General features: G+C 45.1%; 1 protein-coding gene across 1 annotated transcript in view; it reads left to right on the plus strand.

Moving 5' to 3' along the window:
• Positions 1-27,403, plus strand: part of LOC119435473 (MAM and LDL-receptor class A domain-containing protein 1-like) — a 168,268-nt gene that overhangs the window by 81,923 nt on the left and 58,942 nt on the right. Inside the window, 7 exon segments of the mRNA XM_049672663.1 lie at positions 1,153-1,424; positions 5,283-5,517; positions 6,250-9,915; positions 11,363-12,220; positions 20,783-21,063; positions 22,269-22,391; positions 22,503-26,746. Of these exon segments, the coding sequence (XP_049528620.1) occupies positions 1,153-1,424; positions 5,283-5,517; positions 6,250-9,915; positions 11,363-12,220; positions 20,783-21,063; positions 22,269-22,391; positions 22,503-26,746 (9,679 nt within the window).

Consider the following 27,403-nt stretch of genomic DNA (forward strand, 5'->3'; position numbering starts at 1 on the left):
GGAAACGCATGGAAGCGCATGAAACCGGGAATATTCGTAAGGCCACCGAGAAATATGAATATAAATAGGTGGGTGGCTAGGTCATTTAAGTACTTGTACAGGAAGAATGTTGACTCAGAGTGGAGAAAAAAGAAAGCTCCTGTAGAAAAAAAAAGGAATTCTTTGCTGCTCAATGCAGCAAAGAATCAAATGAAAAGTGAAACGTTTTATGATAATTCTAAGAGCAGTGCAAGTAAAAACTTCGCGTAGCGTGTCGAAACAGCGCAGAAATCACTCATACTGTTTTGTTAGCCTGTTAAAATATCCATTGAGGGGTAAGTGAGGACATAGTTGTCTTGCTCGAGGCTTTGAACTTTAAAGATAACGGAGGAAGATGGATGAATATGGCGGTTGAGAACAGTAAAGGACGGTTGTATAGTATCAGTAGCGTAAATACATGGAGTGTAAACAAGTGGGAATGAAAAGGCAATACTTTTTAGGGTAACGCTTTGTTAACACGAACCACGGATCTTAAGGGCCGGTAATACATTACGCAGGAGGGTTACATTAGCGAGCTTGGTAGCTCCGCAGCTACGGGCTTGTTTTAAGGGGATGTTCATATAATTAATCCATTTCGCCATTTTATACACAAAAAATACATTTGCGTCATAAGGACAAGAAAATAATGCAAAGAACATGTGGAAGCATTTCATCAAAATTAGTTTGCTCTATGTTTTTGTGAGAGAGAAAAAAGAAAATAGAAAAGAACGAAAGCCGTACTCCGTCGCACATTAAAAAAAAAAAATTCAGCCATGCACTTAACGGCAGTAGACACATAGGAAGAACATGAAAGCCATGTGTGTTAAATAGCAGTCCCGCTAACGATACAACTTGTGCAAAAAATCTGCAAAAGATCAATCAAGTTTCAAATGACCTAAAGAGGCACATACCAGAGAGACAAAAGAAATGGCGAACAGGAGCACCTTACGTGTGACAAAAAATAAATAATTTAGGAGCAAACTGAAAACAAATAAATATTTGAAATTATTTCCGACCTCTGCAAGCCATAACAAAGTTAACAGGTTGTATTGAAAAAACTTAAAACATTTAAAATCAAAGTCTCTCAATTCCGCCCCATTCTCATTTCACATCTCGAGTCTACGACGATTGCAGGAGGCCACTTCTTGCTTCTACATCTCAGCGAGCAGAAGCCAAAACAAGATCCTCCTTACGTAGCAAGCTTGGTCCTTCCTGACCAGCCACCGACGAAGGCGCGGTGCCTCACCCTCTGGTACTTCGTAGATGGCACCGGTGTGGGAAACCTGAACGTTTCGGTACGAGCACCGGGAAGCACGATGCCTACCTTGCTGGACGTGCTGTTCGGAACCCCCTCAACCGGATGGCGGTATGGAAGTGCAACAGTGAAGTCGGCTTCGAGGCACGAGGCGAGTAGACGCAATAAGATTGATAGATAGACAAATCGTTCACTTCGACAACAAGAAACGAAAACGTGCAAGTTGTTTCGCATGCTGACAAAAAGACAATCATGAACCAAAGCTTCAGCTCCGCTATTTATTCCTGATCCCCCCTTGGGTGTGCTAACACATGAAACGTTCGTTAGCTGGCGAAATTAATGATGGGCGGAATGGCAAGGAACAATGTCAAATGCGTGCACCGCCAAGCGCATCGGGCTGATGCAGCAGTCTTCTGTCTTGTGCCGTATCGCGTTTTCGTAACCATGTTTCCTTTCGCTAGCCGAATTGTACGGTTTTCTCTCATTGGCTTCCAAAATAAGCGGTCTCAAGGAGAGCAGGAATAGCCAGACGCTAAAAGCATGAGTGCATACTGCAGGCATTACCAAATCCTGACTGGAAGCTTAGCATTATCGTTGAAAATAAAAGTGTCCAATCATTGCATTCTACCGCTGCTAACATATGCGGCAGAAACTTGGAGGCTAACAAAGAAGCTCGAGAACAAGTTAAGGACCGTGCAAAGAGCAATGAAACGAAAAATGTTAGGCGCAACATTAAGAGACAGGAAGAGAGCGGTGTGGATCACAGAGCAACCAGGGATATCCGATATTCTAGCTGTCATTAGGAGTAAAAAAAATGAAGTTGGCCAGGCCATGTAATGCGTAGGGCAGATAACCGGTTAACCATAATAGTTACAGAATGGCTGCCAAAGGAAGGGAAGCGCACTCGAGGACAGCCGAAAACTTGGTGGGGTGATGAAATGAGAAAATTTCGAGGCGCAAGTTGGAATCAGCTAGCGCAAGACAGAGGTAATTGTAAAGCGCTGGGATAGGTCTTCATCCTGCAGTAAAGTAGCAAATAGTCTGATGATGGTGATGATGACGATGATGAAAATCATGATAAAAGGAAAACAACGCACGCCCCATTTTGTTTTCTTCATCGTTAAAAATAATTAGAATTGTACGTTCATTCAGCATTTGATTCAGCCAATGTCTGACCCTGCACAAACTGGCTCAACTAAACTGTTTTGAGAGTGCTCAGTCTTCTGCGAGAAGTATGTCTGTCCACCAAAGGGCCGAACGGGGGCGACGTTCCAATTGTCCGTGGAAAAAAAAAACACAGGAAAGAGAGGGTGGGCGGGAGGCGCCACCTTGCATTGTGGAAAGCCATAACTTTGCCCCTTTCCTCTCGTGTATGGCAGCAAAGCGGATGCTTGTCTGGGTGGTTGCCCCATATTTTGTCCCTTTACTTCCTCACTCTTCCTATACACGAAGAGCCGCATTAGATAAAATAGAAACTACTTCCACAATCATCACGTTGTTAAACGATATCATTAGGCGAAGAAAGTGAAGGCGAGGAACATTAACAAAGAAGAATGCGCCCCAACGTATGGCAAAATATTTCGGCAGAACACACCGCTCGCATGAATAAAAGAGAAGTATAGAGTGGAGATATCTACAGAAAGGCTGAGCGGTTGGCCTGAGCTGGCCTTCTAGTCTGCGCTGGGGAAGGAGCATGGGGTAAAAAGGAGCGATGAGTGATAATTAGGGGTGTTCGAATAACGAAATTTAAGATCGAAAGATTGCCCTTCGGACAGCTTTAGGGAACTTCGATGACAGGCCTTTCACTGAAGAGATGATCTTGGGACCGTGGCCTCGTACGTCTGCGATGTATAAAGCCACGAAAGAGCTGCTACGGTTCTTTAAAAGCACTAGCCTCTATGACCGCTTGTGATTGACGATGAACGCTTGACTGCGTGTGTAGAGTGAAAAGTGTGAACGTAATCCGTCAGCAACTTGATGTCAGGTCAACCGAGAAGCATTTAAATGTGAAACATAGTAAATGTGAAGGTATCTTGTGCACCATGACAATGACAGTAATGAAACAAAAGAACAGCACGTTATCAGATGCGTGTAACAGAGTGTATCGCCCATTCTTTGAGCTAAGTCCAATACTACAGCACGTACAGGACACCATTTCGCAAGAAATGAAAACGTTGTTAGATTGGCGAAATAATAAATTGCTTTACCTACATCTCGACAGCATTTTCGTAGGCTGCATAAGGCGAGACATGTTTATTTAACGACTGATAACTACCGTGCGTAAGAAATCTCCTCCGTGCTTTCGCTCAGGAACTGGTTCGTCGGCACAACAGCCGTGGGTCTCCTGCAGCAGAATCATTCAGAAGAGTTTTCGTGTGGCATCAATCTTTCATCTTGTAGACGACGAATGTGCGACATTTTCGAAAAGTGAATTCTCGAATCGAATAAGAACGGAATAGCAAGGACCTTTAGATTCGTATTCGGAATTTTTGATTTTCACACATCCCTAGCACTGATAATGCATGAAAGAAAAGCAGCGAATAAGCCTTGAAATAAGTAGTGCGTACACCTTCTATACGGCGGGTAGCCACAGTACATTTTATGTGAACCCGTGACGTTGCGCCCCCTACTAAGTGAGTCAGTTATTCACGCAAGACTGCTTGCTCTGATAGCGTTCAGATGCCGCTGCGCTCGCGCGGCGTGAGGAAACGGCATGTTTTGTTTGCGCCAGCGCGTCCGTTCCGTGGGTGGCTCTAACTTGTGCGCAAAGCACCAGTGCCACCTATATTTCCCTAGAAGTCAGGTAGGCAAGAAAAATAGTTATTGCGCATTAAAGAGACATGTCGAAGGACAAAGGAAAAATACCAATGCTAAAAGAAAATAAACTGGGGAGAGGGATTTCACAGTGACTTTGTAAATGAGAGCGCAGAAATTTACGAAGTCGTTATTATTGCAGAAAGGCCACATAACAATCAGCGCAGAACAATCGCGATGTAGGAGGCCATACCCGAAAGTAAGCCGCCCCCAGTAAGCCACCATAGGTAAAGAGAAATATGGTTTCAAGATGTGGATTGTTGTTCTAATTACCGTTATTACCATTTTTCACACTGCTTTTTTCCACATTAATTGGAACAGCAATCCATTTCGCTGCAGATATCGAATACTTATTTCTGTAAACTGATGCAATGCGCTAAGTTTCCAGCAAAAGACTGTATTTTGATAGCTGGATGACTTCACATGTCCCCAAAGTTAATTATTAACAGTTAATTTGCAAAATTGTATGCAAAATAGTTTATTGGTAATTATAGGCATCGCTGCTATGAAGATTTGTCAGGAAAGTTTATCAGTTTAGTCGAATTCGCTATATATAATTATCTGTCAGTCACTGCAGTAACAAGCGGCATTGTTTTCCGAGTTTTCCGCTTAAAATATAGACCAGTCCTGTGCTTGTCCGGCTGCGTGCGCCACACTCAAGTTCACCAATGCTTTAGCATTGCACAACGTGTTGGAACTACGTGTTGAAGGTGCTCAACTAAGCATTAGTCATTTCATTTTGGGCTCGCTATTCTTTTCAGTGATTGCCCGCATCAATGGTTCACCTCCCATAGCTGTTCTTAGTAGCAAGCCTGATTTCGCTCAAACTTATTCCTTCATAGTTCAAATTCTGGAAGACCAACGCTTAGACTAACTACACAGAGAAGAATGACACACACAGTGCGCGTTCTTCTTTGCGTATTTCGTCTCAGCACTGGTTTTGCAGGATTTGAACTATGCGACACCAACCGGCTCCCAAGTTTTTACCCTACTTAAGGTCATTGCTTGAGTCTCGACGTGATGCTTCTTATGATATAATTGCATTTCTAATGCTCCCTTTGTTTGCTTTCAGTGCGATAAAACTACGAAAGCGTTTCCAAAACTGTCGTTTGCTCGTGAAATAACTTCCTCAATATGACAGATTGGTTTGCTAACCTTTTTTTTTTTCACGCTCTCTGTGCCGGTGTGCTTGCAGGTGCTCTTGACGGCCGAGGTGGAGCAGGGTGGTCTGGTAGCGGTGGGACTCGACGACATATCGCTTAGTGAAGGGAAATGTCCCGAGATGGGAAACTGCGACTTCGAAGGGCCTGACATGTGCGGATGGGAAAACGCAAACTCCGGCGTGCAAAGAATGTGGGTGCGAAATCGAGGCTACACCCCAAAGTCATCTTCCGGACCCCGCGCCGACCATACTCTGGGAACTCGTGACGGTAATATTCAACTACATAACGGGTTGTCGAGGGGAACAAGGTTAGTGATGTGGGCTTATTGGACATCTTGACTAAAGCGAGTTGAGCGCAAGGAAACACAAGAAGGCACGGTTTGACCACCGTGTCTTCTTTTGTCCTTGTCTGTCATTGCGCTTAACTCTCTTTAGTTTTGTCGAGGGGAGCAGCGTTTGCTGCATTGTTTCAGCACGTAAGATCAGATAAATAAATAATAAATAAATAAATAAATAAATAAATAAATAAATAAATAAATAAATAAATAAATAAATAAATTTAGTGCATGAATGAATGCATGAAGGAATATATAATTATAGTCGAAGCCACCGCGCATTCACGCCTACACTTACATGCGGCTAACAAAAGCATTCTATGAAAGTAACATCTCGTATGCTCTTGACTAAATTTGTAGCATCTTATATAATTATGCGTCCTGAACTACAATGAAGGAATTCTAAAAACGAATTTGTTTTCACCGTTTGTTTAACGTGAGTAGTTGGTTATTAATTTTGCGCCGTGCTTTATTTCTGACAATTCGTGAATATAATTCAATGCTGCTTTGTGCGTCTTTTGCCTTATCATCGCCTGTTCAGCACTTCAAATACTTGTTTAGTCTTTGTTCTTGTCAAAGAGGAAGCGTATCTAATTTCCTGAGTAAAAGACGTTCACGTCGGCTTATCTTGGCTCAAGCTAACCTTTTGTCTTTTTTTCCCTCAGGGACGTACGTTTACTTGGATGGCAGAACCAGAAGAGAGGAGAAACTTTACACGGGCATACTCAAATCTCAACGCTGGATTGGAAGCAGCTCTTACTGCTTTTCCCTTTGGCTCCACATGGGTGGCACAGGCGTTGAACCTAGCACCGGCTCAGTTCGCGTGATCATTGCCTACGTCAACGAGTACGGCAGAGAAAAACGGGAATCCATTATAGTGGTCACGGGAAGCCAAGAGAAGCGATGGCAACACAAGAAGGTTACGATCGATTCTGTTAGCAGTACCTCTGGGGAATTTAGTGTTCTTATTGCTGGAACAACTGGAGGGCCCCAAGGAGGAGACATTGCCCTAGATGACATCAAAATGAACCATGGTCCTTGCCACGAAACCTTGGACACGAAGTTCCTATGCCACGACGGCATTACCCATGTGAACATTTCACAGGTGTGCGATTTCCATGAGGACTGCCCGGTAAGCGGTGATGATGAAAAGCTGTGTGGACAGTGCGACTTTGATGTTGACACTTGTGGCTGGTTCAGTGAACACAGTTCTGCTAGTTGGAACTGGACGATAGCCAAGGATGTCGAGGTCAACTCACCTCTGCCGCGAAAGGATCAAAGCAGGGGAGACGCACATGGTGGTTATGTTTACACTGCCGGGCGTGATTACCTCACCGAAGCCGGAAAACTGCACAGCCCTAATAATACGTACCGCCTAAAGCGCTCCGGAAAAGACTGCACCCTGTCCTTCTGGTACTTCATCTCTGGCCGTTCCACTCAGCTCACTGTGCACAAGTACATTCTTGACCACGACGTTATACTATGGTTAGTTGAAAGAGGCGGAGGAAATGTATGGACGAAGGGGCAAGCTACAATTGGGCGCAGCCAATCGGAATTTGCTCTGGCCTTCGAGGCTGATTCCTGGATGTCAACATCGAAAACATTTGCTGCTGTCGACACCATTAGTTTTGAAAACTGTGCTTTGCCAACCGCTTCCCCTGGGAACTGCACTGAATCGCATGACTTTATGTGTACCGAAAGCAATGTTTGCATCAGAAGAAGCCAGCTGTGCGATCATGTCGACGACTGTGGTGACGGCTCAGACGAAGCCGCGGATATCTGCCAGAATTACACAAGTTGCACATATGAGCCAGGAGCTGATCCCTGTGCCTGGCAGTCCGTGAGAGCAGAAGTCAAGACACGGGGTCTTGTGTGGAACATCTACACTGTGCCGTACTTAAAGTTCGATCGAAACACGGGCCCGCACACCGACCACACGATGGGCGGTGTCGGTGCAGGCCACGTGCTTTTGCTTCGACCCTCGGAACGGGGCCATTTTAACAGCACGGCTTTTTACAGAAGTCCCAATTACGTCACCAACAATGAAGGCTGCTCAGTGACGTTTCACTACTTCATTCACGGCCAGGACGTTGGCGGAATTGCTCTTTTTGCTCAGTACCAGAACTACACAGAAAAGTCGCAATGGGAGACTCTCTATGAAGTCAAGGGGCCAAGGCACCAAAGTTGGATTCGAGCTTCAGCCGTTCTCTATAGTTACAAACCATTTTGCTTTGTTATCGAGGGATCAATAGGTGTTGGCTACGCATCTGACATAGCAGTAGATGACATTTCCATAAGCCCTGGCTGCATGTCGTACAATGGCACACTTCCTAAACCGGCTCCTCCTCCCATGCCAAAATGCAGGCGTTCTCAATTCGCGTGCAGCGATGGCGGGTGCATTCCAGACCAGCAGGTGTGCGACTTTGAGGTAGATTGTGCGGATGGCTCAGACGAGGAAATGTGTGGACCATGTAATTTTGAAAATGGCACTTGTGGATGGATTGACGTAAGTAGAGGAGCAAACGGATGGCAAATAATGCAAGCCAAAGATCTAGCAGAACCAGAGACTGACCACTCCATCCAGAGCGGAGCCGGTCACCTGTTGGCTTTAAGGACCCAAAGGAGTTCTTCCAGTGCAGCTGTGCTACTTAGCCCAGTACTTCCGCCTTCTTCATCTCGATGCTCAATGAGTTTCTGGTACTACTACAACGACAACTTGGCCGCTGTTAAGATGAACGTGCGTCATGTCTTGTCCCAAAATACGAGTGTGGTACTTGCTGAAGTTACTCCGTCCATCGGATGGACAAAAACTGTGTTGAGGGTTCCACGACGAGAAACAAGAGACGCAAAGATTGCATTCCACGCTAGCATTATGAAGTTGAACAGAATGCGGACCATTGGCATTGATGACATATCTTTCTTAAACTGCCGTCCTAGCTCGGTACTGGTAGATTGCTCATTTGACCACATTATTAATAACAACAGTTTCTGTCATTGGCAGAACACCGGAAATGAAAGTGATGCATGGAAGGTTGTGTTTCCAAGCAAAATCTATGACGGCGTAGGCCCTACCACTGACCACACAAGCGGTCGGGGTGGCTATGCCATATTTTATTCCAAAGGTACAGGGACAACAAGTATTGCATCTCTTGAAAGCGCCGAAGTCCGGCCATCGGCAAACAACATGAGCTGCTTAACCTTCTGGTATTCAATGAACAGCGGCAATGAACTCAGCTTGGTTATAGAAGCAAAATCTGCTCGAAATTCAGCAGTAAAATTTACCAAGCAAGGTGCTGACACATCCGGCTGGAATTTTGGGGAACTCCCAGTTTCGCTTCAAGAACATTACACACTCACAATTTCTGCAGTGTTAGCCAACAAAGTAAAAAAGGGAGCGTTCATTGCAATTGATGACGTCACGTTGTCAGAAGGTCCATGTCGTCGAGAAGATTTCTGTGATTTTGAAACTGATTTTTGTAACTGGAAGCTTGAAAAGCAAGGGCTTGGTGATGGCTGGAAACAAGTTTCCGCGGCGACGGACACTGTGGTCGGTCCGACCCATGACCACACTCTGGGTACTGCTTACGGTCACTACGCTTTAGTTGTCCCTAGGCGTCAAGGAGACAGAGCCTCATTGTATTCACCAGTCCTGGAGAAGTCGCGTTACCGTTGCCTTCGATACTGGTTCAACATGGCTGGTAATGGTACTGGAGCGCTTTCAGTTTACCAGCGACTAAACGGGTCATCTAGCATTGATGGCCTGAAACCTGCATGGAGCCGTTCTGGAGATCAAATGGGTGCTTGGCGCCAAGGTCATGTCACACTCCGTAACCTGCTTCGCTACCAGGTGGTCATTGAGGCGTTCACAGCGATATCAAATGCAAGTAGTTACTCGCATATTGCTCTAGACGACCTGGAGTTCAGCTTCGAGCCATGTGAAGACACAGTTACATGCAGTTTCGAGAGTGATGCGTGCGGTTGGCTCAGCGACACAAACAGCTCGAGGATGCCTTGGATAAGAACAACTGGTTCTGAAGGTGTGACCATAGGCGGACCAGACGTAGACGTGACTACGTTGAGTCCTTATGGAAGTTACATGCTGGCAAAAGTCGGTAACACAAGTGGATGTACTGAAATAATTTTGCTCTCTGACTATGTGGATGTCCAGCGACAAAACAGTTACTGCTTTTCTCTCTGGTACATTTTTTATGATACTACGGACTCCTTACTCCTGGTCAAGAGTGCAAAAGATGGCGATACGAACATTGAGCTTTTGTTGAACTTGACTGGTGGACGGACTTGGACGAAGAAAGAGGTCGTGGTGCTGACAGGTACGCTAATGCAGGCGCGAATTTTTTGTTGTAGTAAATTTTAACGGACTTTTTAACAGCGGAGCTCTTTAAGCCGGCCGTTAGTCCGTCCGTCGCGGACAAAAAATGTGGGCCTGATCCTGGCGGTAGTGCAGAAAGGGTCCAAGCGCAGTAGCACATAACCCTGTGAACTAGCGAATCTGAGCCTGGATAAGTCTAGCTAAGCATGGTTGGGACTACTTAAGCTTAGTTAGTCATCTATAGCCAATCGATAGCCAATCAATATCTAATCGATAATCGACCAATAATCAATAAATTCCGGAAAATGCTGGGGATGACTCAGTAGTGCTTAGCCTAGCCTAAAAGCCAGGACTAGGTGCCCATCAGCTCCGCTGTCTCTTTAGCATTGCGTCTCCAGTGCAAGCTACGCTATTTTTTGTTGCGAAGTTGATTATTTGAATTGAATGAGCGACGGTTTTACTGTACTCCTGCACCAGCGTATCCATGGTATCCCTACGCAACCAAGCTTTACTGTTGCAGTAAGTCCACCTTCTAAGCCGCGGACTGGCCTGTTTGAAAATCGCGCTTCCTCCGTTTCACAGTATTTAAACGAATCAAAGCAGGAATCATCAGCACACCCTCAATATGTCCATTATGGCGAAACAGCGCAGACGACGGGACAAGTGAAAACGGACCGGACTGTGCGCTGGCACCTGACAAAGGACAGGACAGCGCACTGTCCTGTCTGTTTTTAGCCGTCCCGTCGCTTGCACCGTTTGGCCATAGTGTATATAAACCAACTAGCCCAGATCAGAACCCTTGTGCTGATTATGTCCAATGCCCACAAGAGTGCCGGCTACAAACCATTGCAATTAGCGGTGTTGTGCGTCGTCGCGTCCAGCTCATACGTAATCGCGCATTTCTTTGTGTCCTCCCTTTCGCGGTAGCTTAGTGGCTATGGCGCTGCGCGGCTGAGCTCGGGGTCGCGGGTTCCATTTCGGCAGCGGCGGCCGCATTTTTATGGGTGCGAAATGGGAATACACTCGCGTACTTAGATTTCGGTGTGCGTTAACAAACCTCAGGTGGTCAAAGTTAATACAGAGTACTACGTCGTACATCATAATCAGGTCGTGGTTCTTGGACCAAATTCCGGAATTTGTTTCTATGGTCTCATCGCTCGATGTGATGTTCTGTCACATGCATAATCTACTACCTTCCCTTAGCATCGATTATTTTACTTCAGTTAACCATCGGTTGATATTCCTATGGATTTAATATCTTCTAGAGTCGCCTTGTGTAGAACCTCTAACCAATTTTATTATATAGTCAAAATTACTTCCCTCCTATTCGTTATAATTTGGGGGACATAAATTATCACACTGTCGTCAGTTTCTTTACAAGCTTGTCCGTCCCAAAAGCACAGTTCTGAAGACTAATAGATGTGGAAAAATTTTATTTCTTCTCGCAGGCGAAGAAGACCAGAGGAGCTTTCAAATAATTGCGCAGTCTGACAGGACAGTTAGTCAGTCTGCTCTAACAGGAATCGCCATAGATGAAGTGGAATTCTTTTATGGAAGCTGTAAAGAAGGCAGAAGGCCATCAACCGTTGAAAAATCTTCACTACGCTTCCCTCCTCACCCTCTTGACTGCGACTTCGAGCAGGATGACTGCGCATGGACGAACGACACTACAAGCGGCACTAGTGTCTGGTTGCGTAAGCTTGCCATTGGCCCCGGTAACCTTGGACCGTCACTACCAGAAACTGACCACACGACACAGTCTGTTTATGGAAGCTTCGCGTACCTGGAATTTGCGTCAAGTGTGACCTTTGAGCAACTATCAAAAGATAATGCTATACTGGAGAGTGAATTTCCACTCCACGTCGGCAGAGATGGTGCATGCCTGAAGTTCTGGTTTTTTGCGCTCGGCGAAACTGTTGCGCCATTGACCCTTCGAGAAAGAGATGCGGTAACGCGGGCCTCACGTGTTGCATGGACGAATGTTGAATCAAAAGGACCCCAATGGAACTACGCACATGTGTATTTCGAGGGTGACAGCGCTGTATTCTTAAGCTTTGAAGCCTCAAAGATTCAAGGTGGCTATACAGCTCTCGACGACATTGCAGTGAACGTTGGTCGATGTCCGACGCCACCACTGTGTGACTTTGAAGCTGATGACTGTGGCTGGCGCGCCAGGGATGGCAGCGTGCAGCTTCAGTGGGAGAGACTTACCGCTCAGGACGCTATTGGGAGCGAGGACCACACCTTTGGCTCTGAAGGAGGGCACGTTCTCGCCGTGAATACGTCGAAACAAGGTGCAGAAAAAGGTGAGAAGAGACATTGATTACGTTTTAGCTCTGTCACAAGCAGACAACCATGTTATGCTCTTTGAATGCTGACATTTTGTACGAAACGGGTCTGTGGTCGCGATTGACGCGATCCAGCTCCAATGCTAGACGGACATGAATGTATGCGGAAGATGTGTCAATAAGTCTGTTGCCTAAAATGCCTAAATGTTTAAATTTAATAACAGACAAGGCCCAAAATCTTCCGTCCTGTAAGCATAAAATGGTCGCTCCAAACGGTGCGCTTTAAAATCAACATTGATAAGCATCGAATACGAATTTTCTATAGAACTCTGTTACAGTAAACCAGTTGGGTATGAATAAGTGTAATGACGGCAATACGTTTTTTGAATGCGCCAGTGTACTGTAGTATTGTACAAAGAGCCTATTTATATCAAATATAAATGGGGCGAACTTAGATACACTAATGGATTATCCTGTGAATCAGCCTGTGAACGCAATAGGGTATATTGATCTTTAAATACATACTAGTACAAAATCTGTAGAGAAGCCTGCCAGTCAGAAACCTTAGCAATAGAGGGCAAGCGAACTCACGAGCGGGATAAAGAATATATTTAATTGGCAAGCAACGTGTCGGCGAAATAATTATTGATGCGGTAACCTATTTAGCACTGCGGTAAGGCAGTTTCCTTTGTCTCCACTTTGCCTTTCTCTCTCGGCCTTCTCTGTAATAAATTCTCTTTTTCTCTCTCCAATTTAATTGTGGTTGTAAGAATTTATTGGTGCATGACCTACTAGGTTGGGTCAGACCGGATAATGTTGCGCTAAATTACGCTGTACATTACTTATGACCACCCGCCGCGCTGGATCAGTGGCTGTGGCGTTCTGTGGCTGAACACCATACGTCGCGGGTTCAATTCCTGGCGATGGCGGCGGCCGCATTTCGATGTGGGAAAAAAGCAAAAACTCGTGTGTAACGAGTATGTTGTGTGTATTAAAGAAACTCCAGGTGTTCATATTCCACAACCCTCTACAGGGGCGTTTCACGTAGCCCCCGCGTTGCTTTAGGGGTTTAAGTCCATGCGATCGAATGATCTGCCTGGGATCAGGTTACATTGAGTGGTGTAGGTACCAATACGTTTATGCTTATGTTGACTATATTATGTGAGTGTGTATCACACAGCACTAAGTAACAATCACACAAACCAAGAATTAAGCAACGTTATGTATAGTGTAATTATTTCTGCAAGGCGTCGAACACTACAATGTGCCGCTTTGATCCCATCCACAAATTGAGAATCGCACGTATCGTATGCGCATGAGGAGTTATTCTGTAGGAAAGGAAACCAACTTTCAGTGTTTCTTGCAGCAAAGGTTTCAGGCGAAGATACGAGTGCTTGAAGAAAGTCGACGATCTTGGCATGATGCTTATGCCTCCGCTTGTAAATCTGTGCGCTTTCAACGCTTGTATGTTGAATTCTTCAAGCGTGCCGCCCTTCATTGCCCCTTAGCATTTTTTTGCTTGTCGTTGTCACTGAACCTCGGACGTTCGCGTTTAAACTTTTCTTCTTCCGAGGAATGCATATGCTTGGCCAATGGCATCATGTTCACTGAAACTCTGGATAAACACCTCTGGTGCTTCTCCCTCTTCCTCTCATTCACTGAAACCTAATTAGTGTTTGTTGCCCATTTATGTCCGCCTTATCCACCGCAGCGTGTGATCCGCACGCGTCGTCGTCATGCATTGCATCCACTTAGCCCCAAACAGGTACACAAATGCCTGAAGGAGCACTGGTCTCCCAAATAAGAGGGCTCAATTTAGATTAGAACTGAAGTACATCTATTTTTTAGCATGAAATGCATTTAGCTCCCGTTGTCGGTTACCATCAAGTTACCTTGAGCCAAAAGCCAGAGCCGCTATTCGGGAACTCAAACGAGAACATCCGGGCATCGTTGCGAGAACAAAATCATCCGGGCAACCAGTCAAAACTAAAGAAAATGCGATCTCTGGCCCACAACCATTTGTACAGAACCGCATTACATACGCTAGTTACTGCCCAAACAAGTTAAAAAACATTGCTTCCGGTTTCTTCTTAATGTTTTCTCACAATATCACTGAAGCTGTAACTTCTAGTACACTGAAGTTTTATATGTCATTTCCAATAGTGATGTTCAAAGGCAGATACAGGGCACCATACACTTTATTTTCATCTTTTGGCGCTGAGACAGGGTTGCATGTGCTCTTTTCAACGCCAGCAGTCTGTGAGTTGGCCGCACATTTGCAGCTGACCACTTCGACGCGACAAGAAGAATAAGTAGTGACAGACGCTGAGTGCGCTGCACTGTTAGAAGCAGAAAAGCCGTTGAAGGCGGCGTCACCCCAGTAAGCAAAAGACGCCATATGGTAGCCATTTCATGCTTACATGTGCTGTCGATTCCGGGAGAGGCAGCAATTTTTTATTTATGTATGTATTATTGCGATAGCAATTATATAGACCCTTGAAGCAAACTTTTGCCGTCGCCGTCGGCGTCGGCGCCGCTGTGTGGCTACACATATATTTAATTATATGTATGCTATATAGTTATCCATGCCGCATATGCGAGTTATATTCCTACACTATTTAATCACTAAAGTAGGTCATACCAGGTGTTAAAATCTTGACTAAATTATTCCTCCGAATTTTGAGAAAGGCAGCCCACAAACAAATGTTATGAACCATAACATTCAGAGCATTCATAGCATTCATGCCTTTTATCCTAAATAAAAGGTTAATAACCTCCCTGCCTTCTGTCCTTCTCTTTCCTTCCTCCTCCTCCTCCTCCTTTATCCTAATTCTTTCTCAGACTAATAAATAATAGAAGTGCAAAACAATATCAGTGCTCAAACCTGAAAGTGATGTAAGTTTACTGCCGCGGCTCTTTACGGGCAGCGTAGTGCCACTACAGGCTCTACCCGGCGTGTTAAAGCTTTTAAGGTGCCAGAAATTTTGGCGCACCCGCGTATAGTTAGAACACCATCCGAGAAGTTCGAGCGCAATGCTAAACCTTGCTATCACAGTCAGTGCTTCGTCCTTTGGGCGAAACTGCCAATTCTTATTTCAAATGACGCTTCACTCTTGGTTATTGTGAGGCATGCAGTCGGCCATTGAATTCATATGGTTCTGCGCCATCACTCCAACATGAGACTATATATTGTAGGCGTGCTCAAGCAGTTGAAGAAGAAGACAAGACAGAATTGGTAGTAAAGGGGCCAGGTGGCAGAGGAGAATAAAGAAGTTAGTAATGGCGATGTCAAGAGTATACTCTGTCTGTTTATTATGTGCGGGCTTGTTACAAAGCACTGCCTTACGTCGTGGCGAATCTTCAGCTTACACCAAAAGTTTGTTAAATCAGGGGCACTATAACGTAAAGCTATTCCCCAAACTGTTTTTATTCCAATCTCCTGACGTCAAATTTACGTAACTACCGACGCAAGCATCGGGCGGTGACCCGCAGCGTTGTCTGAACAACCCAATCAAACACTCTCCTCGTTTATAGGTCACCTTTGCTCGCTTTCAAAACGAATAACATTACCTGCACTGAAAGGTGTTTGATATCTAAATGGCTGACAAGAGGCGAGGAGCACGCTCTATTGGAGATGGTTTAGATGGGGCGAGACAGCACAGTGAAAATAGATAACCGCACGAAGAGGGTGGTACCAGCTTCTCCGATTGGTCCGCTTCGCCTTACTTAGCTTGCGGTGGCTGGTTGAAAATTGCGGCAGCGTGCAACGGATAAGAATGCCGCTAAAACGGATCCTCATCACGGAATAGCTGGCAGAGCAATGTCGTATACGTGCTGACAGGGGTCGATAACGTTTTACTGCCACGCAAAAAGCTTTATCACGCAGAAATAAATACATGCTCACCGGCAGGTGCGAGTAGCGAGCGCCTGAGTGATCGGCGAGCAGCCATCGTCTATTCCGTTCGGAACGGGGTAGTCTCGTGCTATTCAGAAAAATTTTCAATTTTGTTCGGCATAATAATGCATTTTTTTGCGTACACGTCACTTTGACGTGGTGAGGTTTCGCGGTTTTGTGAGGCCGCGTGACAGACAGGTGAAGTGGGCGCAGCCCGAAAACATTGGACTAATTGGAAAACATTGGCAGAGGGCTAATTGAGAAAAGGCGTCGAATCAGCAATAATTATTTTTCTTTTGCGCTGTTTAATTATGCATAATCAGTGTGTACACGTTATACCAGATCGGGAGCTGTCGCGGTTTTTGGGATGTCGCGTGACATACAGGCGAAATTGGGAGTGGCCCGAAAATGTTTTGACCAATCGTGGTGGGCTGATTGCAGAATTGGAATAGAAAACTTTGGAATAGCTTTACGTTATAGCGCCCCAGTGCCATGACCGCCCTAATGGACTGCCTTCCTTGTGCGCTTATGTGCCTGCAAAGTCACTGAGGTTTCTCATAACAGGATTGTTTGAATTAGCTGTTTGCTATATAAACTTACTGCCATAGAAAGTGCAAGTATTCGCTCTAAATTGATGGCTTTGCTTTCTTTAGGTGGAGGTTTACTATAAACGAAAATGGTGTAATGGTGTTAACTGTTGTAGCTTGAAAGCAGAGCAGGGTGCCGATTTGGGATAGTTGGTGGAACATATTTAAACTAATAAGGCTGTTATGTTAAGTGACTCCTTCGGAGCTTTTAGCCAGTTTTCCAGCGCCAACGCTGACTCACCTCTTTTTCGTTAAGTACTTAAGTTGGCCCACCAAATCACATCTGAGGGAAGAAAGGTTATGTTACAGTGGATGCCATCACACATTGGTATCTCAGGAAGCGAGGCAGCTCATGCTACGGCGACGTTAGCACACAACCTTGACTTCATTGATGATACTTTATGCAATTCGATGACGCCGACTGCTTATACGCCACCACCTACAGAGCTCACAGCCGCTTGAACGGGTCGCCAAGAGATCGTACGCAACACCAATCTCTCGCCGTGCTTTAACTCGCCGCAGTAGCTGTCTACGTATTGCTCAAATTACGCATCAGGCTGTGTTATTGATACCCAGCACCTTCACCCACAAAAACGTTCGCCGAGCTCTTCGTGCATAACTTGTGGACACTACAGCGAAACGCTTGAGCAGTTGCTGTTAGAATGTCCAACTTTCCACCGTTGTCGCGGTGTGCTGCTTAGCAAGTTCGAACAATTAATCTTGCTCGGACAGCACTTAGTGATTTCTTGTTTCCGAAAGGTCGTTCTTCAACTAGATACGAGGCTCACGAAGCCCTGCTCGAATTCTTGTCAACCACGGGACTCACGTCTGTAATGCTCGTGCTCTGCGTGTTACTGTGTTATATGAGGCCGCGAATGACTGGAATCATCTGCCCACCGACGCTGCGCACCACTCCGACCCGTGCCACTTCAAGTCATTCATCGAAGAACTCGTACAAATGTAACCCACCCCTCATGTAATACCCCATAGCAGGGGCATTTGAGGTATCAATAAATAAATAAATAAATAAATAAATAAATAAATAAATAAATAAATAAATAAATAAATAAATAAATAAATAAATAAATAAATAAATAAATAAATAAATAAATAAATAATAAATAAATAAATAAATAAATAAATAAATAAATAAATAAATAAATAAATAAATAAATAAATAAATAAATAAATAAATAAATAAATAAATAAATAAATAAATAAATAAATAAATAAATAAATAAATAAATAAATAAATAAATAAATAAATAAATAAATAAATAAATAAATAAATAAATAAATAAATAAATAAATATGTTGCGGTGTGCCGTCATCTCCTCTTTTGCTTCCTTTATTTTCTTATCTTTCCCTTTATTTGGTGTTTATATATGTTCACATGAATAATAATAATAATAATAATAATAATAATAATAATAATAATAATAATAATAATAATAATAATAATTGATAACAATAAATTAGAATGAGGAAAGAAAGCAGTGTTTCGTATCTTCTCTTATTCTGTGTCTAGCTCTACTTTCGCGCTGTTAGCTTAAATTAAAAGTATTCTCGGGTGTGCAGTAAAGCGTATGTCAAGTATTTGAACTCATACTTTTTGTCTGAGCAGACGATGGCATATCTCATGTTGTTTAGCAAACTTTGTTCCTTCCATAAATTAGTGAGAAATAAGATAAACCGAAAACGGTCACGAGTGCTATGCTTCGGCGCTTTTTCATACACACTTGGTGCAGTGACTGTAGCATGTTACGGAATGCAGCGGAAGTTTTCGACGTTGGGAAGCTACCGAACTTTTGAATGAGCTGAATGTAACATTGCTGCGCGATCCTGACGGACACGTTAGTGTGCCTGGAAGGCAGTCGCTGCCCACACTCGATGAAGCGTATGGCATACTAGCAGTACTTATGAAGTCATTGCCTTAAAAAAAGGGCTAAAACGTCTAGGCTGTTGCCCAAGAAAAACTTATGCGGCTCCCACACGATGTAGGAACCGCAGCGGTGGCCTAGCGGTAGAGCATCCGCGTCGTATGCGGGAGGCACCGAGCTCAAATCCCGGTGCCGCCGGGAACCCACCGGTTTTTCTAATGGGTAGAGATTTCCCCTCGCCTGGTGCTCGGCTGTCGTGGGGGCTCACATCTCGAAAGAGGGCCCAATAGAGATTTCAGGACTGGTCTCTGGGCGCCTCTTGTCCAACCACAGACGGCCTTGTGGACGAGCATCCACTGCGGCTGTGGGAGGCAAGTGCTGCCGCCGGGTACCTACCGGTTAAATAGGTACAAGCGCGCTCCCGGCCTGGTGCTCGGCCATTATGGGACATCAACGCTTGGAAAGGGGTGTTTGACCTCAACCCGAAGGCTTCCCCACCTCAATAGGTGCTTGGGGCGCCACATGGGAAATGGCCGCCATGGGAGCGGTCCAGACATCACTTGTTTTCTGTCCTCACGAGGGTTTCGACGGGAATTCAGGGTGCAGGCTCCTTTCCCAAGCGTATCACCCCTGAAGGAAGACGAATGCCAGGCCGGGGTACGCTTGTACCCATTTGAACCAGTGGGTGCCCGGTGGTGGTGGGAATCGAACCCACAACCTCCCGCAGCCGAGGCGGGCGCTCTTCCACGAGGCCAATCTGCTTTGGAGTTTGCGAGTAATGTCGTTCTTGTTCAGCGCAAATTTTAAAGTAGAGAGCACGGGACGAAGTTGGACACGTTTCCATCAGAAAACGTCTCGTCTTCCGCTGCTGTCTCATCAGTGCATATCGATGCCACCCGCGTTCGCATTAACGAATATGTGCGCACTCACGTTCCAAGCCATTTTTCGCTGAGTATCGACGGTTGTCCGCTTCGCGTTTGTGGGAAAAATGTTCACTAAGCTTCTTGGTGCTCGTCGCTGTCATCGGAAGCTGCTACGTTTCATGTTTACGAGGTTTACGAGCCAGCACGTGCTCGCCTTCTAACTCACGCTTCCCAGCTGCGCTCGACGCAATTCTTCCAAGTCTCTCTTTCCTTCGCACTGAATAAGAGTTTCGGCCCCGTTTCGTGTTGGAGCTTGTCTCTGCGCTCGGTGTATATGGGCCTGGTTGGCCTTGGCCGCCTCGGTTTGGACCATCCCGGGGACCGATCCATCGTGCAAGACAGCATCCAGCAGCAAGCACCCACAAAGCGGAAAGAAGAGGCAAAGAAAGCTCCGCTTTCATACGTAATGCGTTTTAGCACTTTACACCGCTATGAGAATTTGTTTTCGAAATTTCCTCCGAGCATTGGGAATGCGCCTCAATGTGCCTACGAGGCTTTGCTTTTTTGAAGCGGTGGGAATGGCGCGCACGTACGCTGCGTCAGGGCTCAATTTTATTGCTGCCGTTAAATGACCACGATAGCCTTTCAGCCGTTCAGCGCCTCATGCGGGCGTACAGTTGGGAAATGAGCGACGTTTAAGAGAACATGCGAAGAGCGTGTGCGTCTCCGGCTATATTGTTCCCTTCATTATACGATGAAACCGTCTTCTTTCGGAGCCTCCTCCATTAACTCGTGGCCATTGGGCTTGAAAGTTGTGGCACGTCTTTTGTTCTTATTCTGCCCACAGCGCGCTTCTTGTTTCTCGGATGCCGTCGAACGAGCGATTTGCACCTTTGTCGTCTTTTCTCTTCCCTAGACGTGATGCTGCACCACATTTGCTTACTTTTTCTTTGTCTTCATTGCTCCTTTCTTTAGTGTTCTTTCCCCTAGCTGTTCTTCCTCCACCCTTTTGTTTTACCGTCTTTCTTTTTTCAGGCTTTGTCGTGCCTGCTGCCCTTTGATGCGCGTGGTGAAGGTTAAAGGAAACAGCTTTGCATACTACGTTCGCTTTCACATGAATCTTTTGGGGACAGCGTTACCCTGACGAAGAACCGCAGTGTAGATGCTATAAAAGATAAAAAATTAAACAAAAACACACTTTCCAGAGAATAATTTTTGATGTTTTCTCTTGTCTATGTGAATATTTATGCTTGCAGTGTAGTCGGCTACCGATCCCGATTACCATGCTGCTAACGCTAAGCTTGCTATTCAACAAACATCCTGTGCCTTATGCCAACCCTTCTCGTTCATTGCAGGTACAACCGTCACAGTGTTTAGCGAAACACAAGAAGCTAGGAGCAGCGGATGTGCTCGGTTTTGGTACCAGTTAAGTAGTGGCCACAAGCTGTCACTGGGGACAAGCCAAGGAGGCACACTAAGACCCGAAGCCATATTCAAGGAGAGTCAGTTACGCAGAAGTGGTGTCTGGCATTCAGCTCAGGTCAGCCTAAAATACACCCCAACAATGCCATTCGAGTATTACCTGCAAGTTACATTGGATTCGAAGGGAGGAGTCGCTGCCGTGGATGACATCCAAGTAAGCAAACAGCGCGCTAGTTTCTCATCGCGTTAGAGTAATATGGTCTCATCTAATAGAGTGCTTAGTTCAAATACCCGTTTTAAAAATTTGAGCCTAGAAAAAAAAAACTTGCCCCTATGCGTTAGACGCATGGTGAGTAGGAAGTCGAACTACACGAAAACTCGTGTAAGGCAGAAATGTACGAAAAAAAAATAAAGTGAAAGCTCATCGCCTAGAACTCCAACTAAATATGACTTGCTAATACCAAATTCAGGTCTCTCTGGCACAGGGCGCCGGTGACTTATGCTGACTCGTAAATCGCTGCTTGAGATGCACGTTACTGAACTTGCGCTAGCAAGATGACGATACTATACGCGTCTGGGGGTAATGTATGTGTCTGTTGGGGCGTGGTGGCGTGGCGTCATCTAGTAGGCACTCCGAGAAAAGTGGTTGTTGTGTCAGATTTTACTTCATACCCGTGCGTCTTCCTTTCCCCGAGATTATACATTGTACACACAAAACGTTTCAGACAACATGACACCAACCAGTACAAACACTAAGTATAGCTTGCTATAGCAAGTAAAATTATGTGTGTGAAAGCATCTCGGTAGCACATAGAATAACGCTCAAGAGGCTTCATGAACCAGTGCCAACACTAAGTATAGACCATTCTCAAGGGAGAGGAGGAAAGCGCAAAAGGCATGAGGAAGGACTCGCGTGTCACCGCTTTCCTCTTCCTTGCGATGTCGTATGGAAGCGCCCATGTAACATCGCTGTAGAGCGTGTTTAACTGTCTGCCGCAAGTAAAACGTTGTAAGGGGAGTTTCAGAGGCGCGCGCAAGAAGTCAACATGGGCGCTTTTAAAACACTTTAGTGGAGACAGAGAGTGTGTGAAGATGAGTTTGTTGCATGTGATAAGCGAATGTGAGAACATTGAATGGCTCGAAGGAAAACTTTATATTGCATAAATTCATGAGACATATGTAATTTGACATGACGTGCTAATGTTGGGTACATGACCGATGCCACTTGATATTCCAGCTCTAGATATAAACATTTCTGCAAAATATAACACAACATTACTTTTTATTACTGAGGATTCTACACAAACTTCCAAATTTCTTCTCATTCCCTGGCGTCATTAAAGAACGACCAGTGATACTCGGCGATAGCAGTTTGAAAACATAATGATCGCATTTTTTTCTTTTGACACCCGACTGCAGATCCTCAGTCGCTGCTCAAATCTGGGGTCTTGCGATTTTGAAACAGACTTCTGCCTTTGGGAAAATGAGCCAGTGTCTTCCGGGTCAGCTGTGTGGGGCAGATTCACCGGTCGCTCTCACATGGTGAGTGATTTAAGAATCAGTTATGTCATGACTATTAAGAGCAGGCAATAAATACGCTTCCTTTTGTGATGCGTTGCATGTTTACAGTTTTTCTTTGTCTTCTCTGTGCAGTTTGGGCCAGAGGTGGACCACACATTCAGTGAGTCGTTCGGCACTTACGTGGCCATTAAAAACAACTTCAACACCGACGATCTTCCATCTGGTTTTGTTTCTCCTCTTCTGGCAAAATGTGACAACATCTGCTTCAGTTTTTGGTCTTACCACGTTGGGGCCGTGCCGCACATGCTGAATCTGTTTCTTAGGACCGAATCAGGAGATGATGCTATTGAATACTCGGCCACTGCTGATGTGAGCGGCCGATGGGTGAAAGCTCAAACGAACATTTCAACAAGTAGGGAAGAATGTCGCATCGGCTTCAGTCTGAATTTTCCGGCTTTCCGTTCTTCCCTCCTGGCATTAGACGATTTCAGTGTTGTTGATGGGCCCTGCAAGGCTTTGGAAGAAACCAATCACCCTGAATTCAGCTGTGACAACGAGACAAAGCACCTGACACGTGACCGGATATGCAACTTTGAAAATGACTGTGCTGATGGCGAAGATGAACAGCGTTGTGGTACTGAGTGCAGCTTCGAATCCAAAGACACGTGTTACTGGAAAGTGAGTGGTGCGGCAGCGCAATGGTCTGTTGAGCAGGCGAGGAACAACAGCTTAGCCGAGCCAACTCAAGACCACACAACAGGGACCGAAGATGGTAGCTTTCTGCGCTTCAGTATTAAAGCTGCGTATGATGACGAACGCTCCGCTGTGATCGTTAGCCCAAGCCTCATTGACGCATCTCCCACCTGCACGCTTGGATTTTGGTACTACTCCACTCTTACATCCCAACGCGCAATTATTAAGGTGACGTACGGGTTCTTTTCTAAGCTCAGACTACAAGACACGACCATACTTCTGACGAGTGGACACAATGGAACTCTGGAGCGGAAAAAGTGGAAATACGCGACGGCGAGAATAGGAAAAGTTTCAGAGCGATTTTCAGTTAAGTTCCTGGGAAACTTCAAGTCCTTTGACAAGACATTTCTAATAGACGATCTCAAGTTCTCACACTGCAACAGGAACGAAGACGTATGGGTAGCAGGAGCAGGAAAGTGCCCACCACTTTTTTTTAGTTGTGCCAATGGAAACTGCATTCCGAAAGCAACAGTATGTGATTTTAACGACGATTGTGGTGACCTGAGCGACGAGCGGTTGAGCCCCAGAGTGAACTGCACGTCGTTCCCTGCTCGCTGTGATTTTGAAGACAGCGTGTGTGATTGGAAAGTAGAAGGTGCAGCTTGGAGGAGGCGTCTAAATAAAAGAGATGCAAGCACGCTAATTAACGACGACCTCAGAGATCACACTACGAACTCATTGTACGGAAACTTTTTGCGATTCTCGTTTGAAGATCAATCACGTAAAAGGGGAATATTTTCTAGTCCAATTATAGCTGTGGCAAAAGATGCTGAGTGTTCTTTACGCTTTTTCTATACATACCAAACAATATTCACCCATTTGGACTACAGTCTGTATAGCCTCAGCGCCGGAAGCTTGGCAGTATACGTTCGTTTTGATCTTCTCGGAGAAAAGCAGATTGTTTGGAAAACGTCTAATGTATTTGGGCAATACTACGAGCGGAAAATAATTTCTCTGAAAAAATTCCATGGCCCTATACAAATCTTGATTGAGGCAACTGCTGGCAGCGACGTGAACGGAGCCTGGGCTATTGATGACATTTCTTTCACAGATGGCTGTGCCATTTCATCACTGGATTCTCTACCTGTACTTGCATCAGAAGCGACGACGAAGTCACCATCCAGTTTCTGCAGCTCTGAAGAATATACTTGCCCAGAACAAACATGCATTTCTTTATCTCGAGTCTGTGATTTTGTTGACGACTGTAATGGTGGTGCTGACGAGGAGAACTGCGCAACCTGCAACTTTGACAGTGGCACCTGCGGCTGGCAAGATGTGAGCTCTGGCAGGTACTTGTGGGAAAGGCTTAAAGCTGGCTGCAATAGTACCGATCCAAGTTCCGACGTTTCAGGCAAAGGATTCTTCATGGGCGTTACCGCGGGGGATGGAGTCGTTTCTGACAGTGCTGTTTTGAAATCGGTTCCGCATGGCACATCCAGTGCTTCGTGCTACTTAGAAATGTTTTACTATGCTAATAACGTAATCCCAGGTACGGATATTCTGAAGATAATTATTCTAAGAGAAAATTCATCGTCAGAAACAGTCCTGCTAGCGCTGCGATCGCCCGAAAGCGACAAGTGGAACAAAGTTTCTGCGGAAATTGGCCGTCGTGTGCGCAGGGGATGGTCGTTAAAGCTTGAGGCCAGACCATCCTATCCACAAACTACAATTGCTCTAGATGAAATCAGATTGCTTCAATGCGGCCGGTCCCCTCTTGGCAGCGACTGCGAGTCTAAAGGTGAGCTCTCTTGCAAAGAACCTCACGGCCTTTGCTATAAAAAATCCCAGCTTTGCGACTGGAATCTAGACTGTCCGGATGGTTCAGATGAGTTGGACTGCAGCAGTTTTCCAGAAAGGTGCAACTTCGAGAATGGGATGTGTGGCTGGACACAAGAACCCAATCAAGGCCATGCACGCTGGCGCGTAATTAGTGGCAATAAACTGTCAAAATACGATGAGCCATTATTTGATCACACACTTGGGAACTCCTCCGGGCATTTCCTATTCCTTGGAAAGGAAAACCTTGAGAAAAGCCATGCCAGCTTGAAAAGTGTTCATTTCAAACATACAACGACGCGGAATTGCAGGCTTCGTTATTGGTGCGCGATTTCTGGGAACGCCGCACTGGATATAAATCTATTAGACTTGCAGTCGAATGAGCTTCACAAAATACGTCAAATCTGCGGAAACGACACTGCTTATGGGTGGCAAAAAGTTGATGCAATTTTGTCTTGCCCAAATGACTTTCAAGTGATTTTGAATGGATGGCCCGAAGACAGCATTGGAATTGACGATGTATCATTCACACCAGACTGTTTGATCTCCCAGTCTTCTGTTGTGCCGACAGTGTCACCAGGAAATAAGTGCAATGAAGAAACAGAATTCAGATGTAAGGACAACAGCTGTATTTTGAAAGAATTGGTTTGTGATTTCAAACCAGATTGTCCATTTGGCAGTGATGAAGCACAATGTCCTTCCTCGTGCAGCTTTGAGCAAGGAGAATGCGGTTGGAATAGCCCAAATTTACCTGAGAGAGTGAGCTGGCGTTCCTTGACAGCCATGGAAGCAAGAGAGCGCATAGAAAGCAGCCCCACTTTGGACGTAACAAAAAATAGCTCTTTCGGTAGTTATCTCTTGTTCTATATGGCCCATGACGGTGACAAAATAGACGAACCAATAAGAATGCTCACCAAAACTTTCCAACAGTCTACTCCTGACTGTAAGATATCGTTTTATCATTGGCTCACGATTCCTGTCATACATGTGCGACTACTAGTTATCGTTGACGGCTCTGAAGACACATTATTATGGGAACGCACATCCAAGCAATTGGCTAAATCTTGGATTTTTGAGTCAATTGGTATTGGACGCCGAAGCGGCCGCTTTCGTGTCGCTTTTGAAGTTGACTCGCCATCCAGAGGCGGTGGGCTACATTTTGCTTTGGACGAAATACATTTTGTGGATTGTGACTACCCTAAAAATGACAAGTTCTCTGGCGAGCCCTGCGCAAAGAAGAACGCATTCAAGTGTAAATCGCGACAATTCTGCATCGCTAGGGAAAAGACGTGTGACCTTTATGACGACTGTGGTGACGGAAGCGATGAAGTGGGATGTAAAAACCAAAGAGTGACTTTTGATGATGAGAGCACTGGCGTTCTTGCATTTGGAAATCCAAACAGAGAGGATGGCGACGGCTTGTTGCAGTTTGTACGTGGAAGGTCGCCGTTACGAAAGAATGACGACACGGGACCGCTTTTTGATCACACAACGTTCAACAGCTCCGGGGCCTATGTGGAGTTTGGTGGGGCCTATCACGGTTTCAATAAGATGGCTACACTGTCTTCTCTCACCGTACTACCCGGCAGCTGCCGTGTGTCTTTCCACTCGTATATGTTCGGCCGTCAAGTAAACTTGTTGAGCCTCTATTTACGTTATTTCAAGAACAGCAGCAACACGGCGAAGGAAGTCTGGCGTCAAGAGGGTTCAAAAGGAGACTTCTGGGAGCGTCACCGTGTTGACGTGACTGAAGGGAGAGACCGACAGCTTGTGTTTGTCGTGCGTTCTGGAAAAGGACCAGAAGACGTCATTGCCCTTGATGACATAAGCTTCGCCGAAGACTGCAGGTGCGTTTTCTCTGCAGTTTCTTATATTTTTACATTTGGTAGGAAAAAAAAGTGCAATAACATTTGCAAGCGCAATACCGTGTTTTTTAAAAGGTGCAACATTTTTAAAAATTGCCTGTGGCAATAGCACAATTCTAACCCTTAATCTAAATTAGTCGATGAGGTGACCCTTAGTTCTACGATAAATCAAAATGCTTCATTAAACATTAACATAATTACGCTAATTAACTTTTCATTAATTGCTTTACATCACTTATTTAAATGTACGAATTATACTCGGTGAGCTCGCAAGGCCTATCCACTTGGAACGAATTCTCAGGACTGCAGCAGTTTCGAGACATGAACGTGTCTGACGAAATGCATTGGCATTCCAGTTACTTGTTTTAAGAAAACGCTGTTTTATGCATTGAAGCACAAAAGTAACTGGAACACCCATGTGTTTCGTTGGACACTTGGATACGCCTTGCGAACTCACCGTCAATAATTCGTAATTGGAATATGTGCCGTAAAATAATTAAACAAAAAGTTAGTTAGGGTTATTATGTTAATTATTTATTTAGGCATTTTGATTTCTTGTAGTAGTAATGGCCGCCTCATCGAGCAATTTAGATCAAGAATTAGAATGTGTGTGCTGACACAGGCGATTTAAAAGAATTG

The sequence above is a fragment of the Dermacentor silvarum genome, chromosome 1 (genome assembly GCF_013339745.2).
Source record: "Dermacentor silvarum isolate Dsil-2018 chromosome 1, BIME_Dsil_1.4, whole genome shotgun sequence".
Classification (NCBI taxonomy): Eukaryota; Metazoa; Arthropoda; class Arachnida; order Ixodida; family Ixodidae; genus Dermacentor; species Dermacentor silvarum.